Consider the following 16,643-nt stretch of genomic DNA (forward strand, 5'->3'; position numbering starts at 1 on the left):
AAATCGTATGAAAATCTGTTCGATAGTTTTTGGGTTAAATACTGATACTGGTGGATGGCTGTTTTTATTAAATTTATAATATAATAAGTCTGCACTGACCCTAAAGTGCGATTATCACGTTCTGCACGTTCTTTTAAGAATGTAACTATATTTATACAAACATTATCGTTTTAAGAGTAGGAGTATATGGATTCAGCTCGTATCACCTATAGCCTAAAGCGAAAGAATATGCACTGAAAGAAATCTTACAAAATAATTCTGAGATGCGTTTCTTTCATATTTTCATTTCGTTCGCAATCTTGCATACGGAAAAAAACTTTTGTTTTACAAAACAAAACTCATATCCTAGCCTAGCGTATTTCGCAATGAACGTAGAATACTTTTGTTTTTTAAGAAATCCTGGAACATTATGTGTGTTCTTATATTTTTCATTGTCATAAAACATATTTTAATAATAGTTCCATTTTAAATCAAGTAGGTAGATTTAAGCTATGATAATTAATAACTATATTTACGCCTTATTTTCATAGACTAAGGATAAGCAAACAGTGCGAGAAAAACCCCCTGAATGGCTTCAGCAGTAACCTACATAGCCTCTTTACACCGTCGCAAGGCTGCCTACAGTATCGGCTTTTACCAAGAGATCAATGTTGTCGCGTTTATATACGTCTTTTTCGCATATCATAGAATAAATACCGACTAGACTAAAATTAAAGGAATTAAATGAGATTTGTATGTTATGTGACCAGTGAACGAAAAAACAATGTGACATGAAGTAGAGTTCATATTATTTGTGCCACAAGTATTGTGACACGAAGACCAACAGCAGACCACTGGGTGCGCACGCACACACACACTTGGGACAACACTTTATGTGACGACGTAATCTGTTGTCATAAAGTGAGACACGACTTTTGGTTAAGTCAAAATAATATTCAAAGCCCTTTACTAACTAGTCGCCTTCTTCTAACTAGGCATTTTATTAACTTTTAATAAAAATGCAAATATTTAAGTGTTATATTTTATTTCATAATTTTTTTTTTACATTAAGAAATATTTCATTTCATTTACATCAGTAGGTATTTATAACAATTTGAATAAAACAGGATTAATGTATTCATATCTCATAACTACGTCTATAAAATTCAGAATATTAACAACTTTTATTTATTACACCTACTTTATTAAAATTTACCGATAAAAATGTATTTTCAATAAAATTCAAGCAATCAGTCATATGAAAATAAAAATATAATACTTTATTGTGTTATTTTGAGCCGGAAATAAAATTATATACAAATATTGAAATAATAAAAATGTAAATTATATTTACAAGTAAAGTACATGTTGGAACTTTGAAAAAGTTGAACAAAATATAAAATGCTTACCAATGTTACAATGTTATATTTTTTTTATTGGACAAGGTTGCTTTGTTCATATTGTAGTAAACCTTTGCAAGTCATTTATAAAAAAAAGTTAAATCTGATATTTTCGTGCAACTTTTTCTGTAGTGATTAGTTCAAAATATTATGTAACAAATGAAAAGCTAGAACCTCTACAATGCCCGAACTTAAAAAAAATACTTCATTACAAAATAACTTAACTAACTTAACTAAATTTTGTAGTAAATAAGCAAAATAACTAGTTGCGTCTTAAAGAAATGCCAAATGTGACCCTATAATTTTATATTTTTTATCCAAAGTTTTAAAAGCCAGGGGTTATTCCTTAGCCCATAACTTGAAGCACTTTAGTGTTAAAAAAAAAGTTAAACAAAAGTGGAACGTCCTTTGTATAACGCCTGATATAGTTCCTCGACAAAACGGGACCCTAAGACCCGTTAAACCTTTTTATCACAAATTTATAAATCTTATTATACCTTCGTCAACTTCAATTTTACTAGCATTTTAACCTTCCCTTCCCGAGGTATTTTATTTCTATTGTTCGTGTTAAAGCAAACTCTATAAAATGGTTTTCCTGATAGGTTTCTTATTGTAGAATACTATTTGAGAGTATTCTGAATAGAAATTTAATAATATACAATTTTAGAACTTGGTTTCCCATTGAGCTTAATTTAAACGAACTCACCGAGATGAAGAAGGAGGTGAAGAGAGTTCCTATGCTCAGTCATAATCATCACCATCATTATCATCATCACCGGCCCACTACCTTGGCTGTGCTCAGACAATGAAGCAAGTAACAGAAATATCTCTCATATATATATATATATATGAGAGATATTTCTGTGTCGCTCAGACAATGAAGCAAGTAACAGAAATATCTCTCATATATATATATATATATATGAGAGATATTTCTGTGTCGCTCAGACAATGAAGCAAGTAACAGAAATATCTCTCATATATATATATATATATATGAGAGATATTTCTGTTACTTGCTTCATTGTCTGAGCACAGCCAAGGTAGTGGGCCGGTGATAATGATAATGATGGTGATGATTATGACTGAGCATAGGAACTCTCTTCACCTCCTTCTTCATCTCGGTGAGTTCGTTTAAATTAAGCTCATATATATATATATATATATATAGGCATGATGACATTAACAAAGATTCTCTACAAAGTACTCTAATCTCTCTAGTATTTTTCTAATGATTCATGCATTATTTTTGTTTATTACGAAGTGAAATTGGTATTTATTTTAAATAAATAAAACTGCAAAACTAGGGTTTCGCCATGACAGATAAATGCCGAATTCAATGTTATAATTTGCTAGATTTTAGCAAAAATATACACATGATAAAAAGTAGAACATTTATCATTATTTTCTATAGAAATGCATGCATTTAGTCAATATACATTGGAGAACTCTTCATAATTAAAATAAGGTGGTAAAAGTCTACTATTTTTCGTATTTTAGCTTACAAACCCTTTTTAAGTGCTTATCTTATTTCGAAAGCGCATTGTACTAATATATTAACTTTGCCATATCCGCCATTAATTTTAAATTTGGTACTCAGTGTAATTCCATTTCCATGTTTTATTTAGAGTGTTATCATATACCGGCGTCATACTCGTAGATGAAGGCTTGAATGTCTCCCGATACTGTAAAAAATAAAAATAAAGTTTAATATTTTAATTACATATCGAAGTGTAATGTCGTGTCCTAAAAATTAAACAACAGCAACGCATTAACGCTTATCAAGGCCAACGGATAAGTCTGGCTATACAAAGAGGCAATAGCGTATACGATGCCCAAATGAACAGTTGGAAGGCTCATATGGTTTGTAAAAATTATTCATAGCTGAAAGTTATTTTTGTTTGTACATATTTTATGTTTCCGCAAAGTTTATGAAAAAATAATGAAATAAATTGATACCCTAATAACGTTAGGTAATTACAACTATATCTTCAAATTATAAAACAGTTTTTGAAACGGAATCAGGTCTGTTATCGTGTAACGTACGTAACGTAACGTTTGCTACACATTTACTAGTTGTGTCGGTCTTAAAAGGATTGTTTCCGATTCTTAACACTAGGTCGCGTGGAAGCTGACCGTTCAACATTCATCCCACAAAAAAAAAGAAAAGTGATTGACTTGTTGGCTTCTTCACGGTAGAATTTGCCTTCCAAACCGTGACAATACAAACAGACATACTTGACGTTCCAAAAAAGTGCTTTGAAAACTAGACCTACTTGTTTTTTACTTTATTTTTTCTTTCCACTACAAGTTAGCTCTTGACTGAAATCTCATTTGCTGTTAGAATACAACTTCTTTAAACTTTTGGCGATAAAGAAGTTTTATTAAACCTCTACCCTTAATCTGTTTTTACGCGACATCGTGCCGGATCGCTAAAACGCTTAGCGGCATGTCCTTGTCCGAAGGGTGGTAACCAGCCTCCCAGTTAGCAGCGATCCGGCTTTCTGAGCCCAAGGCCACGGCCTTGGGTTTAGAAAGCAGGATCGATTTCGATCGAGTTCGATTCTCACAACTGGAAAATGTTCGTGTGATTGACATGAATGTTTTTCAGTGCTGGGTGTTTATATATAATTTTTATAAGTATTATAAATATTTATTTATATTTTTGATAAAAATACTCATCAGTCATCTTAGTACCTATAACACAAGCTATGCTTACTTTGGGGCCAGATAGCGATGTGTGTATTGTCGTAGTATATTCATTTATTTATTTATTTAATTAATTACTGTTTGTGACACAATATACGCTGTGAATGTATGCACGCAAATAATGTTAAAACCGAACTTGTTAACTCTTCACATATTTTGCATGTTTTACGCGGACGCCACATAATTAGCAAGTTGAGAGTTTGCATAAAATATTTGTATAGCAATTCGTTTTCCTCTACATCAAACTATATGGACGGTGTACAATTTGTTATACAAATATTTTTCGTACTTTTGGACGAGAATATTTATTTAACAAAACTAAAAATAGTCCTTAAATATCTTGATTAGATATTTTTGTTGCAACAAAGCTTCTGAAAAGGTGGAACGATTTTTCAAAAAAATGAACATCCGATTTTTGGATTCAGTTGTCATAATTTGCTCTCCGCATTAAAATTGATTCAACCGTTAGAACGGATAGAACCGTTTTCAATGACATGAAAACTCTGGGCCTAACACCAGGAATGACACAAGACCGTATTAAATGGCGGATAAGTATCAGGAGGGCCGACCCCAAATAGGGAAAGCGCCAGGAGAATGATGATTATGATGATGATCAAAATTGATTCAACGGTAATAGAAGTTTGTAAAGCATTTTTGCCTTCTCGGACACTGGGAAGGAACGAATGCAGTTCCATTAACCAATCGGCCTTGTTCCGGTCATACTCCGCCGTGGCGTCTTTTCATTTTATTTTCATAGGTACCTGTGTAGGTGTTTGCATAGGTAGTCCTTGCGTATCCCTCGAAGGTAGACACGGTGGCACCAGATTCAGGGGTTCATATTGATCATCAGAAACTCCGCTGTCAGGAGAGTCTGGTTCAATTGAATTGACGTAACCTTTCGGCTCCCGGCTCTTGTGCACGCAATAGTCCCCAGTAAACGGGTTCTGGTACGCCACTACAGTTCTGAAAAATATGATTAGTTTTAAAGAATGTTGAAGAACTGCAGTTTTTATAACTAAGGCTTGCGACTTCTCTAGGCTGAAATACTTCATAGTAAGTTATCATACTGTGTTAGTTTCATACCATATTGACGCAGCTTGTTCTGATTTATCCGGATCATTAACCGCTGCTGTTCACAAAAGAGGTCCACAAAAAAGTTTACTTAACATTAATGTATTTTCCGTTAAACTTATATTCATTATTGAAATCAATAAATGTATCTATTATAATAATATATTATTTTAAGATATTTTCGGAATAAACTAGTGATGATTTTACTAGGAAACGTTGATAGCTCCTGCCTTTCCACCAGAGCAAGTAGTGAACAATTTCAAAGCTACGAAGCTATGTGATCGTTTCCAATAATGCTACGGATAAGTTGTGTAGCACTCCCTAGCGCATATCTAGCTCACACATATCCGTAGCTCAGTAACTTTAGCCATTGACAAAAATGAATACGATGATGAACACACGTGCTTATGATCAGTTTAGCCATTGATGTGCACTGCGGCTTTGTCCGCGTAAATTATGGGACATAGCGTACTGCTTCATAGTCTTCAGTCTTCACTTACCTTAGTAAATCAGATACCAAGTGTAAAGTTTTTTTCAATAGAACTGTCAAATATAAAAACCTATGATTTTAAGCATAGATAGTATTTCAACATATTTAAATGAGCGACTAACTTGTAGGTTTATTTACCTACTATTTGAAACCATCAATCACGTAAATATTGCTAATCGCAATGCCTGTCTCAAGGACCTACTTCCGTTTGCCTTATTTAAAACTTTGAATTCATTATAACAAATGACTGCGTTATTAACCTAGAAAATTTCTCACAAACTTTATGCAGTCCTAGCACCAAAGTACCCATAAACGTGGCAACATTTAATGTATTCAGTATCGTTAAACCTTAAGTAAGGGGTTTGCTGCTACCCGCTGAGGAGTTCTGTCCTCTATCTCCAATCGCGTTGCAACTAAACTGATAGTAGCTATACTCTATCCGGTACTAATATAATTATTTAAAACGGTTGAATTTTGACGGAGTTATGGTGTAAAATTGTCAAACACTTTCATCCCCTCTCCCAAAGGAATGGAGCTGAATTTCGGGATAAAAAGTATCCTAGTAATGAACAAAAATCGTGCATAAATTCATATGAATCCATTTTGTAGTTACAAGTTACAGTTTTGTTATAAGTATAGATATCTGTTGATCGGAGGATAGTACGACTGCGAAACCTTGATACTTTTAACGTGATAACAACTTTCGTTCATGATTGAATGACACTTGTATACAACTATTGATGTCAATATAGGATTATTTAAAGGAACGGATAAACCAGTGTCTCAAAGGCCGGCAATACGTTGCTCTCTTCTAAGTTCTGGTGCTTGATATTCTTAACTATGGCGACTCTTGCTCGCTACTTAATTTAGAAAAAAAAAATAAAAAAAACCATACCTCAAAATCAATCAGATTTGCAAATAGAGACTTGACAAAAAATGTACCTCAGTTGGTCATTGGTTTCTCCCTCCTTTTTATGAGAAAACAGCACTTTTGTAGGTCTTAGCAGTATAGCAACCTGAAAATTAATGTAAACTTTAAAACTATGATTCTTAAGTGTATATCTGTAAACAAAATAGCTTCAAACGACTGACTGAATGTCTAACTGACTGACTTACTGACTGACTGACTGATCTATCAACGCACAGCTAACACACAAACTACTGGACCAATCGGGATGAAATTTACATACATATAGAAAGGATTTTTCATAGTTCACCCGCTGTTATACTAGGCATTGGTTTTCCAAGATGAAAAGTAATCAAAGATGAAGTCCCTGACCTAATTAAAAAAAATATATATAACTAACAGATGTGGTCTTAAGATCTATATAACATATAATAAATATTTTTTTAGGATAAACGTAAGATATGTTACGCTGGTCAATAACATATCTATATAAAAAATCATATCAATCCTTTGCTCTTCTTTTAAGTTAAATAAAGAAATGCTCAAAACCAAACGCTTGCATTTATCATAATATAAGGGAAATTGGGATTTCGTCAATAAAACAAGGGTACCTACTCGTAGCTCCCCGGGCGCGGAATCTACCCAAATGAAAGATTTCCCTTTGAACCATACTTCGACTATGTACAATGTACATACTACATAATATTACCAGTTGCTCCCGCCTCGGCTGTAGGGAAATAAATAGAGCCTTTGACTTTGACTTCTATAAAACTTTAACCCTAAATATTTAAACACGACACACTTAAAAATGTCTCGTTGGTCTAGTGATTAGCATGTTTGATTACAGTGCATGAGGCCTTAAGTTCGAGTTCTGGGTCCGGTCAGTAACTGGCCTGCTATCAATATTACTATCTAGAGACTCTTAAGGGCAGGTAGGTGTAGTGCCTTAGAAATAATAAAAATAAATATCATGACTACCTTATATCTTGTAGTCATAATGAGGATTTTATATAACCTTAAGTATCTTTAACATAAAAATATAGCGAAAACTAATTTGATTGCTATCGACACCAATTATCAAAGTCACAACCTAAACATCAAATTGTTTAATGGTTGCTTCGAGACTGAATTCTGTATCACAACGCAACTGTATTTAAAACATGAAAATGAACAAATTACAGACTATTATAAATTTAAACAAAAAAATACAGTAAAGATAAACAATTACAGACTACGATAAAATCAATTAAGTAAAAAAATAAAACATATCAAATTAAAATTAAAATTATAATTATATTAAAAAATAACGTGTCTAGTTAAAATAAAAAGTAATAAATAATTCTAGCAACGTTTATACAACGCAAGAAATATTATCATCTTGTTCAACATTGCCATTCAGGCCCAGGTAGGAGACCTGTGAGACTCAAAGTGAAGAGGGTTCAGCCCATAGTCCACTACGCTGGCCAAATGCAGATTGGTAGACTTCAAACAACTTCGAGAACGAAACAAGAGAACTCTCATACATGCAGGTTTCCCCGTTCGACCGTGGCTCGTTACCACCCAACCCACAAAGGCGTGCAGCTAAGCGATTTAGCATTCCGGTATCACGTCGCGTAGAAACCGATAAGTATAACTAAAGATGGTAGATATAACTCCCATACCCTAACACCTGTTACTATCTCACCATAAAGTGAGATTGTAGTCAAAGGCTCACTTGTATTAAAATAATGCCTGATGCCTGCCGGAGTTCAAACTCGGTCACCCAGAAAGGTAGGCCGAAGCCACTAGACTATCGCCGCTATTTACATATATATAATATGCTATATAACTTAATTAAAACAATATACCTGTCCATTCTGTTGTAGTCTATGCACACGGTACACAGAATAACCGCATGTCAACAAAATTAATAGAAGCTGAAACAATAAATATTTAGTCTAGTTTAGTTTAGTCTATTTTTAGTCTTAGTAAGGCGGCTAACACACGACGCTATTTGCGTCGCAGCGCGGCGTAGCGCAGAAGCGGCGCGTAGTAGTGGACTGGCCACTTAACAGCGACCTTAGTACAAAATGTGCAGGCACGAATACGTCACAACTATATAAGCCAGTGATCTTTATTTTAATATATTATATAGTCAATCGTAATTGCAAAAGTGAAATAGCATAATAGAAATACCTAATAGTAAGGGTACCTAATAATGTCGTATTAAAGTTGGAACTGAACAATGGCTTCTGTAATGATAGCTTAAAAATCGACGCCACATGTATGGCGTACGAAGTGTGCCTACATGCGGAGACGAGGCGACGTTAAAGTTTGCCTAAGTCCGCGTTTCTAAACATGTGCTTTATTTTAAGGCTAGAGTTACCAACAGGACAGTGATGGAATAAGTAGTAGCATTTTAGTTTTCGAAATTTTACTTAACATTTAACAAAGATGAACCATACTTCTTCGCAAGCTAGTGCGTGCCACGATACGTAGTAAAGTGATCTTTCCTTCATTTAAATGTTACGTCAGACCTGACCTGTTCAGTAACTTTTTTGATAGCTACTAACTGGTGGCAACCAAAACTAATACTGCTTTAAGCAATGGTAACAAGCCTTCAGTTGGCCACTTAAGGATAAATAACAGACTCGCACCGCCGCTGCGGCCAAGGGCGCCGTGCATTACCCACTTTATAAATATGAAATGTCAAATACTACTAATACTAAATGCCTTCAATTATTTTATACAGAATATTTATAAAATAAAATAGCCTGATAGTATATAAATTAAATATAGTTGATAGAGCAAGCAAGTACTAAAAAAATCACAATTCCATATATCAAAAAGAAAACAAAATCTTTTTTTTGACTCTTAGATACTAGGAAGCCATGACTTACGCAAACCTCATTCGAATTGGGTGGTTTATCTTCATGCTACAATAACTACCGCAGCTTGATGATACTGAAAATGAGCACTGCAGTCAAAGTTGAAGCGCTTATTTTCAGTAATGACATGGACTGACCGGTAACGTATTTATATAATAAGGTATATGATTTTTTCAAATAGTATCATTACCGATTTTCTCTTTTGGAAATATCGCTTTACCTCTACTTTTTAAACTGAATACGGGTTCAAGCGATATGCTGCTCTAATCGTGTTTGGTTAATGATCCAGTATTATCTCTTACGTAGTCTCTTAAAATACAATAGACCTTTATATTCAACGCCAATTATATGTTTTTATTTTTATTTAAGTATAAACCACGACAAACCCCCTAAGCTTTATTAAAGTCTAATTTTGTATTGATATTTGATAACGTAACTTTGTAGCTTTACGGAAAAATATTTTTCATGAGATTTGTATTTTTTATATATCCTCTATGATTTTACGCCACAACAAGTAAAGGATAAAAAAGATAACAGAAATGTATAAATATTATTAGCATACAAAATCCTGTCTAATCGCTTAGCAGCAACTAACTACCAGGCAACCATAAAAAATCATGACATAACATCCTGTAAATATTCCAACATATAAAAAAACTAAAAAATAACTTTATTATAACACCAACACAACAATAAGTATTATAACTTATTAAAATCTACGTAAGTAGAGTGATCAAAAAGCCCGAATTACAGTAACATCAGATGGAACTTACCAAAATAGACAACAATATGATATCAATATATATAATGATCATATTTCCCTCAACACTTAACACTCATCTCACTAAATTGTTTAAAATAACGATAGATTACACGTAAATATGAGAAAAAAACATTCCATGTTATAACGTCAACGGACACAAGAAACTGAAAATAAGGAACTTCCATGGTTTTCCTATTGGCCGAATATATTATTCGTGACTTCACGATTGGTCACTATCCACAGGGAAATGTAAACAGACCAATCGGATTCCTGTACAGTTTTGATATAGACGCAACCACACTTTTCAAAGATCATAAATATAACAGAAGCCCCAAAATGCCGCGCAAGTTATTAAGACAAGAATTCATCAGTAAACTTCAAGCTTTTCATAATCAAACTGGCCTTTTAACGAAATGTTTCTAAATGCAAAGCTACTGTTTAAAATAAGGAAATAAATTGCTTGCTTATAGAAAAATAAAAATATGTCTGATTGTTTACCTCTTTACGTGTATGAATATAAAAGTATGTCTGATTATTTATCTTTGTACGTGTTGATGAACCGATCTTCGCGAGATTTGGTACATCTTCTAATATAATAAGACATGTAAGAAAAAACTGAGTGTAGCTTACAATTGTTACGTAGGCATACCCACGGGATAGCCAAAGTGTGTCTGATAACCAAGAAGCGGCCGAATTCCGGAGGCTAGCTTTGAATCGTGATGATTGACCTTTTCTACCACGCTTCCTATGGGAATTGATTGTAAAACCTAGGCTATCCCAGCTCGTGCCACAAATCGGCCGGGCATAGTTAATAAGTTTAGTTTGAATATGATAATAATTAATAATGTAACTCTGAGACTAATAAATTAGTTTTAGTCATAATATCTTTTTATTCTGCACCCTGCTGCGACCCTAAATATAAGTCAATTAAAAATAAAAATAAACGGTATATTAACTTCACGGACTACAGCTAGTAGAACATAATTTTTTAGAATAGATAAGATTTTTTGATCATACATTCAATATCTTATATATTCTGCATAGAAGCAGCGATAGCCTAGTGATAAGGATGTCGATTTCACTTTTGGGAGGCCGAGGGAATTGAAACCCAGTACGTACATCTATTTTGTGTGTATTAAACAATTTTTAAAAGAAAATCACACTTGCTTCAACGGTGAAGTAAGACATAGTGAGGAAACCTGCATGCCTGAAAATTCTGCATAATGTTCTCAATGGCGTGTGGAGTTAATCAATCCGCACTAGTGGACTACCGGTGGACTAAGGCTTAAGTCCTTATTGTGGGAGGAGATCCGCGCCACGTAGTGGGCCGTTAATGGGTTGATATATTGATGAAACAAGTGGTTAACACAGTTTATTAGGCAGGCTGGTCAGGCCTCACACCTACGGCTCAGGTTGGTGAATACGGATGGACAGCACTTTATAAATCGTGTTCCATGTGTTTGCATGCCCTGAAATGTTACTTTATTATAGAAGAAAGTTTTACACGCACCTTCAGGTGGACCATCTTCAACATCAATTACTATAAAAATACTAAAAAAATCAAAGAAAGAATGTGTTTGAAATAAACTTTATTAACATTAAAATTCCGTGTTAATGTTGCTTTCTAACTGCAAACAGAAAAGTGTTGATTAAGACTAGGTTTATTCATACTTTCATTAACTGAATGATGACAATAGGTATTAGCTTTCAGAGAAAGGAGTAATGTCTTCTCTTGCGCATAATCTATGACCAGTAGCGAGAGTTGGCGCCTATGGTGTCGCGACGTCTGTCTCCGAGACACAAGTTCGTTATCCCGATCTATATTCGTGTAGAAATATCATAGTTGCGAAAATGTTGTTTATGAATGTTATCTTCAGTATTCTAAGCCTACTATTGTCCCACTTCTGCAGAGAGAGAGATTTAGACCGTAGGCCTTCCAATCCAGGTTGACGGGCATTAACAATTCATATTACACTAATTAAAGTTATGAAATGTTTGCCTATGTTATTCGCTGCACACGAATAATATGCTCCTTTATATTGCCTACTTTATAGATAAGTAGATTCCAATTAAATTCAGCTTAAATTATATTTAAAAAAAAAATCTAAAATTAACTGTGTGTAAATAAGACTACATAAAATCTAGAAAAACCACCGCAGCGATACCCCACACCTTTGAATGGCCAAACTAATTTTATAGCCAAGATAACTACCAGCATATATACCAGCTGAAATAGATTCAAAATTCAGAACCTTAGATGAAAAATTAGAGAAACAAGAAAAACAAATTGAATATTTGGAAAGACAAAATAAGAAGAAAAATTTAATATTTTTTGGAGTTCCCGATGATGAAAACAGCTACTTCCAGCTGCAAGAAAAAGTAATTAACATCATATCAAAAACTATGAACGTAACCTGTGTCAGCTCAGACGTAGAGTATATTAGACGCATCGGAAAAAAAGGGAGCAAGGCTAGGCCTATCTCTGTCACTCTACTAACAATGGGGAAAAAAATTGAAATATTGAAAAATAAAAGCAGTCTTAAAGGCTCATCATACTATGTGAAAGAAGACTTTCCCCCAAAAATAGTAGAACTGAGGAAGAATCTGCAGGCGCAAGTAGATAAACTTAGAGAAGAAGGTAAATACGCCATAATCAAGTACGACAAAATTGTTATCCTTGAAAAACGATACCATACCAACAAAGATCAAAGAAAACGGACTTTTTCACCATCGCCAAGGGCTACACAGAAGCATATCAATTCCACGCAATCTACCAAAAAAACCAAACATACAATGAACAGTTACTTTGCTCCAAAGAATGTAAGAATCAATTCATTAGAAGACTCCTCTGTATCCAATTTTGACACTAATACTATAATTTAGCAACCAGCATCGCCCCCTCTCACTCTCCCAATACGGCCGGTCCCCGAGGGAGGTACAGACCAAAACCCTCCAGAGAATGACATTTTAAGTGACTCTACGAGTAACCTTTTTTACATCGCAACATATAACGTACGAACTCTGTCAAGCAATAACCGTTTACTGGAACTTCTTGACTCTCTAAAAAACACTAAATACGATATAATTGGACTATCAGAAGTAAGGCGTCTCGGTAGCTCAATACATGAATTCGAAGACTTCATTTTATATTACATAGGTGAAACGCCAGGATTATACGGTGTAGGGTTTATAATAAAAAAATATCTGAAACCATGCATTGAATGCTTTATTGGTCTATCAGAAAGAGTGGCTCTAGTAAACCTAAATCTTCAAAACTTCCGAATTTCTATCATACAAGTCTATGCTCCTACGGAAACATCAAACGATGAAGTTGTAGAGCAATTTTATTGTACTATCGACAAAGCGTTAAAACTGTCGGGTAAAAACATAATAGTTATGGGAGACTTCAATGCGAAAGTAGGTCAACCTAAACCAGAAGAAAATATGATAATGAAGAATTATGGCTTCGGAGTTAGAAACAGTAGAGGCGAAAGGTTGGTTGATTTTGCTTATGAGAATAAACTGGCTATCATGAATACGTTTTTCAGGAAGAACAGCAAACAGAGGTGGACCTGGCGGTCTCCAAGTGGTAGCACCAGAAATGAATTAGATTATATTTTAACTAATCTGCATAAAAACGTTACAAATATGAACGTGATAAATTTAGCTTTTCCTTCTGATCACAGGTTTGTAAGGGCTACAATAAGTCTACAAAAAATCAGAAGTCGTATAAAGTATGCCAACAACTTAAAGAGCGCGCTTGAATCGGAAGAAGAAATATTAAGTTACCGAGAAATATTCAAAACCACTATAGAATACCTTATTCACCCGCACAAAAACGATTCCGTTGAGGAATATTATAGAAAAATAACTGGTGTCATTGAAAATTGTTTGAAACAAGCAAAAAGGCCCAGCGCGCGAAAACGGAATTGCTCTGTTATATCTGATAGCACAAGAAAATTAATCCATCGCAAACATGAGCTACTTGCGATTAAGCCAAAAACACGTTCAATGAAGAATGAACTGCGAGCTCTTTTCAAACTCATAAGCAGACATATAAGAAATGACTATAAAAAACATCGATTGCATGTAATTCAAAAACATTTAAATACCACGGGAAGCCTCAAAAAAGCTTTCAAAAAATTAAATGATCACAAAACATGGATTGAAGGACTTCATCGACAAGCAACGATTTTTCGAAAAAGGTCAGAAATACTCAACGCTGCAACATCTTTTTACAAAGACCTTTACAGTGAACATGCTAGGCCTCGCAAACTCGAACTAGAGGATCTGCATTATGATAAAGAGACTACTCCCGTGGACGAGTCTGAAATATTAAACGTAATAAAAAAGTTAAAATTAGAGAAGAGTCCAGGCCCTGACAATATTACCAACGAGGCTTTAAAAGCAGCGAGTGACTATCTTGCAACACCATTATCACAGTTATTTAACATGGTTATTAACTCTGGCGTTACACCTAAACAATGGTCGCAATCGAACATTATTCTACTATACAAGAAAGGCGATCCTAAAAATATGAGCAACTACAGGCCAATAAGTCTCCTTCCCTCTCTTTACAAAGTTTTTGCATCAATATTAGAGAAAAGGATAAGCATTTCGTTGGAAAAATACCAACCAATCGAACAAGCCGGATTTAGAAAAGGTTTTTCTACTGTGGACCATATTCACTCAGTCGAGATGATAGTAGAGAAGTACCAGGAATTCCGAAAACCACTCTACATGGTCTTTATAGACTATAAAAAAGCTTTTGATACCGTCTGTCACTCGTCGATATGGGAAGCTCTACAATCACAGGGTGTAGAGAGAAGATACATCAATGTTTTGAAGCATCTATACAAAGACTGTACTAGCAGAGTAAAACTGGAGCGAACTGGGCCACCCATTCCTATAAAAAGAGGCGCGAGAAAAGGCGACCCGTGCTCTCCTAGAATTTTTATAGCGGTACTCGAAATGGTGTTTCGGAAACTGAATTGGCAAAAGTTAGGACTAAATATAAATGGTAAATACCTCAGCCATCTGAGATTTGCTGACGATATAGTGTTGTTCTCAGAAAACAGCAAAGAGCTCAATCTAATGCTACAATCATTACAACTAGCAAGTAGAGACGTTGGGTTGGAACTTAATCTCAGCAAAACCAAAATCATGACAAATTCTTTTGAGTCCTCTATTTACCTTGGAAGTGAACCTATACAATATGTTGACAGCTATATCTACCTAGGAAAGCAAATATCTTTTAAAAGTCAGAGTAACGATTTAGAAGTAGACCGAAGAATTAAAGGCGGCTGGAACAAATACTGGAGCTTAAAAGAAGTTTTAAAAAGCTGCATGCCAATAAAAGTAAAATCAAAGGTTTTGGATACATGTTTGTTGCCGTCAATCGCTTATGCTTGCCAAACCTGGAAATACACCTATCGCGTAAAAAATAAAATCAAATTTTGTCAAAGGAGTATGGAGAGAAGTGTGATGAAAATAAAAAGAATTCAAAAAATCCGCCATGATGTCATACGACAAAAGACGATGGTAACAGATGCCCTTCATGATGCCAAAGATTAAAATGGCGATGGGCAGGCCACATAGCTAGGATGGCTGACGACCGTTGGACATTAAGGCTGACGTCATGGCCAGGTCCTGCAGGCCATAGAAAGGTAGGCAGACCGTATGCAAGATGGTCTGACGATATCGTTAAAGTTGCCGGCATAAACTGGATGCAAATAGCCAAGGATAGAGACCGGTGGTCATCTCTGGAGGAGGCCTTTACCCTCGCATGAGAGGGGTTCCTGCTAGAAGTTATATAACACCAGATAACACTTATTAATTGAATCACTTGTTATTTTTTTTTTATTTTTATTTTTATTTTTTTCTGTTTATTTTGTAATGTTGATGTTATCAGTATGTTGTAAGCAAGAATTAAAAGGCTTTTTTATTTTATATTTTTTATTTTTTTATTTTATTTTATTAACTACCAGCTCTAAGATCACACAATTCCTTAGAAAGAGCTCGGGGCTCGCTAGGCTGAAACCTGTTCGGCACTGGTAGCAGCCGCACCCACCATTGACGAGGTTGCCTGGTTGTGCGATGCAGTTAGGGTATCGACAGACGTTGCAACTTGCAGCAAGACAAGAGAACTGTTGAACTTACCTGCTGTTCAGTGGTGCGCATAGAGGGTATGCACAGGGTATGCAGATGATATAAAATGAAGGAAATCTACAGTACGAGTTATAAAAAATATAAGGATAGACAATTTAAGAGTTTTGTGTTTCTCTTTTTATTTTGTTTTTGTGTGTGTAATAAATAATTTAATAAAAATAATAATAATAAAATACTACAAATTTAAAACAAATAAGAAGAATTGATTGATTGTTTTCTGTAAATAAATACGAAATGACCATCTTATATTTAGAAAGCAACCTGAGATACCAAACGATGTTTATTAAAA

At 34.5% G+C, this 16,643-nt stretch overlaps 2 protein-coding genes across 2 annotated transcripts; one reads left to right on the plus strand and one right to left on the minus strand.

Annotated features, from left to right (window-relative positions):
* Positions 1–2,962: 2,962 nt before the first annotated feature.
* LOC120628451 lies at positions 2,963–10,272 on the minus strand. The gene is made up of 5 exons (XM_039896829.1): positions 10,197–10,272; positions 8,404–8,472; positions 6,592–6,665; positions 4,850–5,051; positions 2,963–3,064 (listed from the first exon to the last, which is right to left on the minus strand). The coding sequence occupies exons 1-5, from the start codon at positions 10,236–10,238 to the stop codon at positions 2,963–2,965; spliced, it is 489 nt and encodes a 162-aa protein (XP_039752763.1). The 5' UTR covers positions 10,239–10,272.
* Positions 10,273–12,685: 2,413 nt separating this feature from the next.
* LOC120627935 lies at positions 12,686–16,044 on the plus strand. Its single transcript, XM_039896063.1, is given in 3 exon segments — positions 12,686–13,006; positions 13,070–15,743; positions 15,746–16,044. Coding segments are annotated over 3 exon segments (3,225 nt in total). The 3' UTR covers positions 15,976–16,044.
* Positions 16,045–16,643: the final 599 nt, after the last annotated feature.

This window comes from Pararge aegeria, chromosome 12 (genome assembly GCF_905163445.1).
Source record: "Pararge aegeria chromosome 12, ilParAegt1.1, whole genome shotgun sequence".
Classification (NCBI taxonomy): Eukaryota; Metazoa; Arthropoda; class Insecta; order Lepidoptera; family Nymphalidae; genus Pararge; species Pararge aegeria.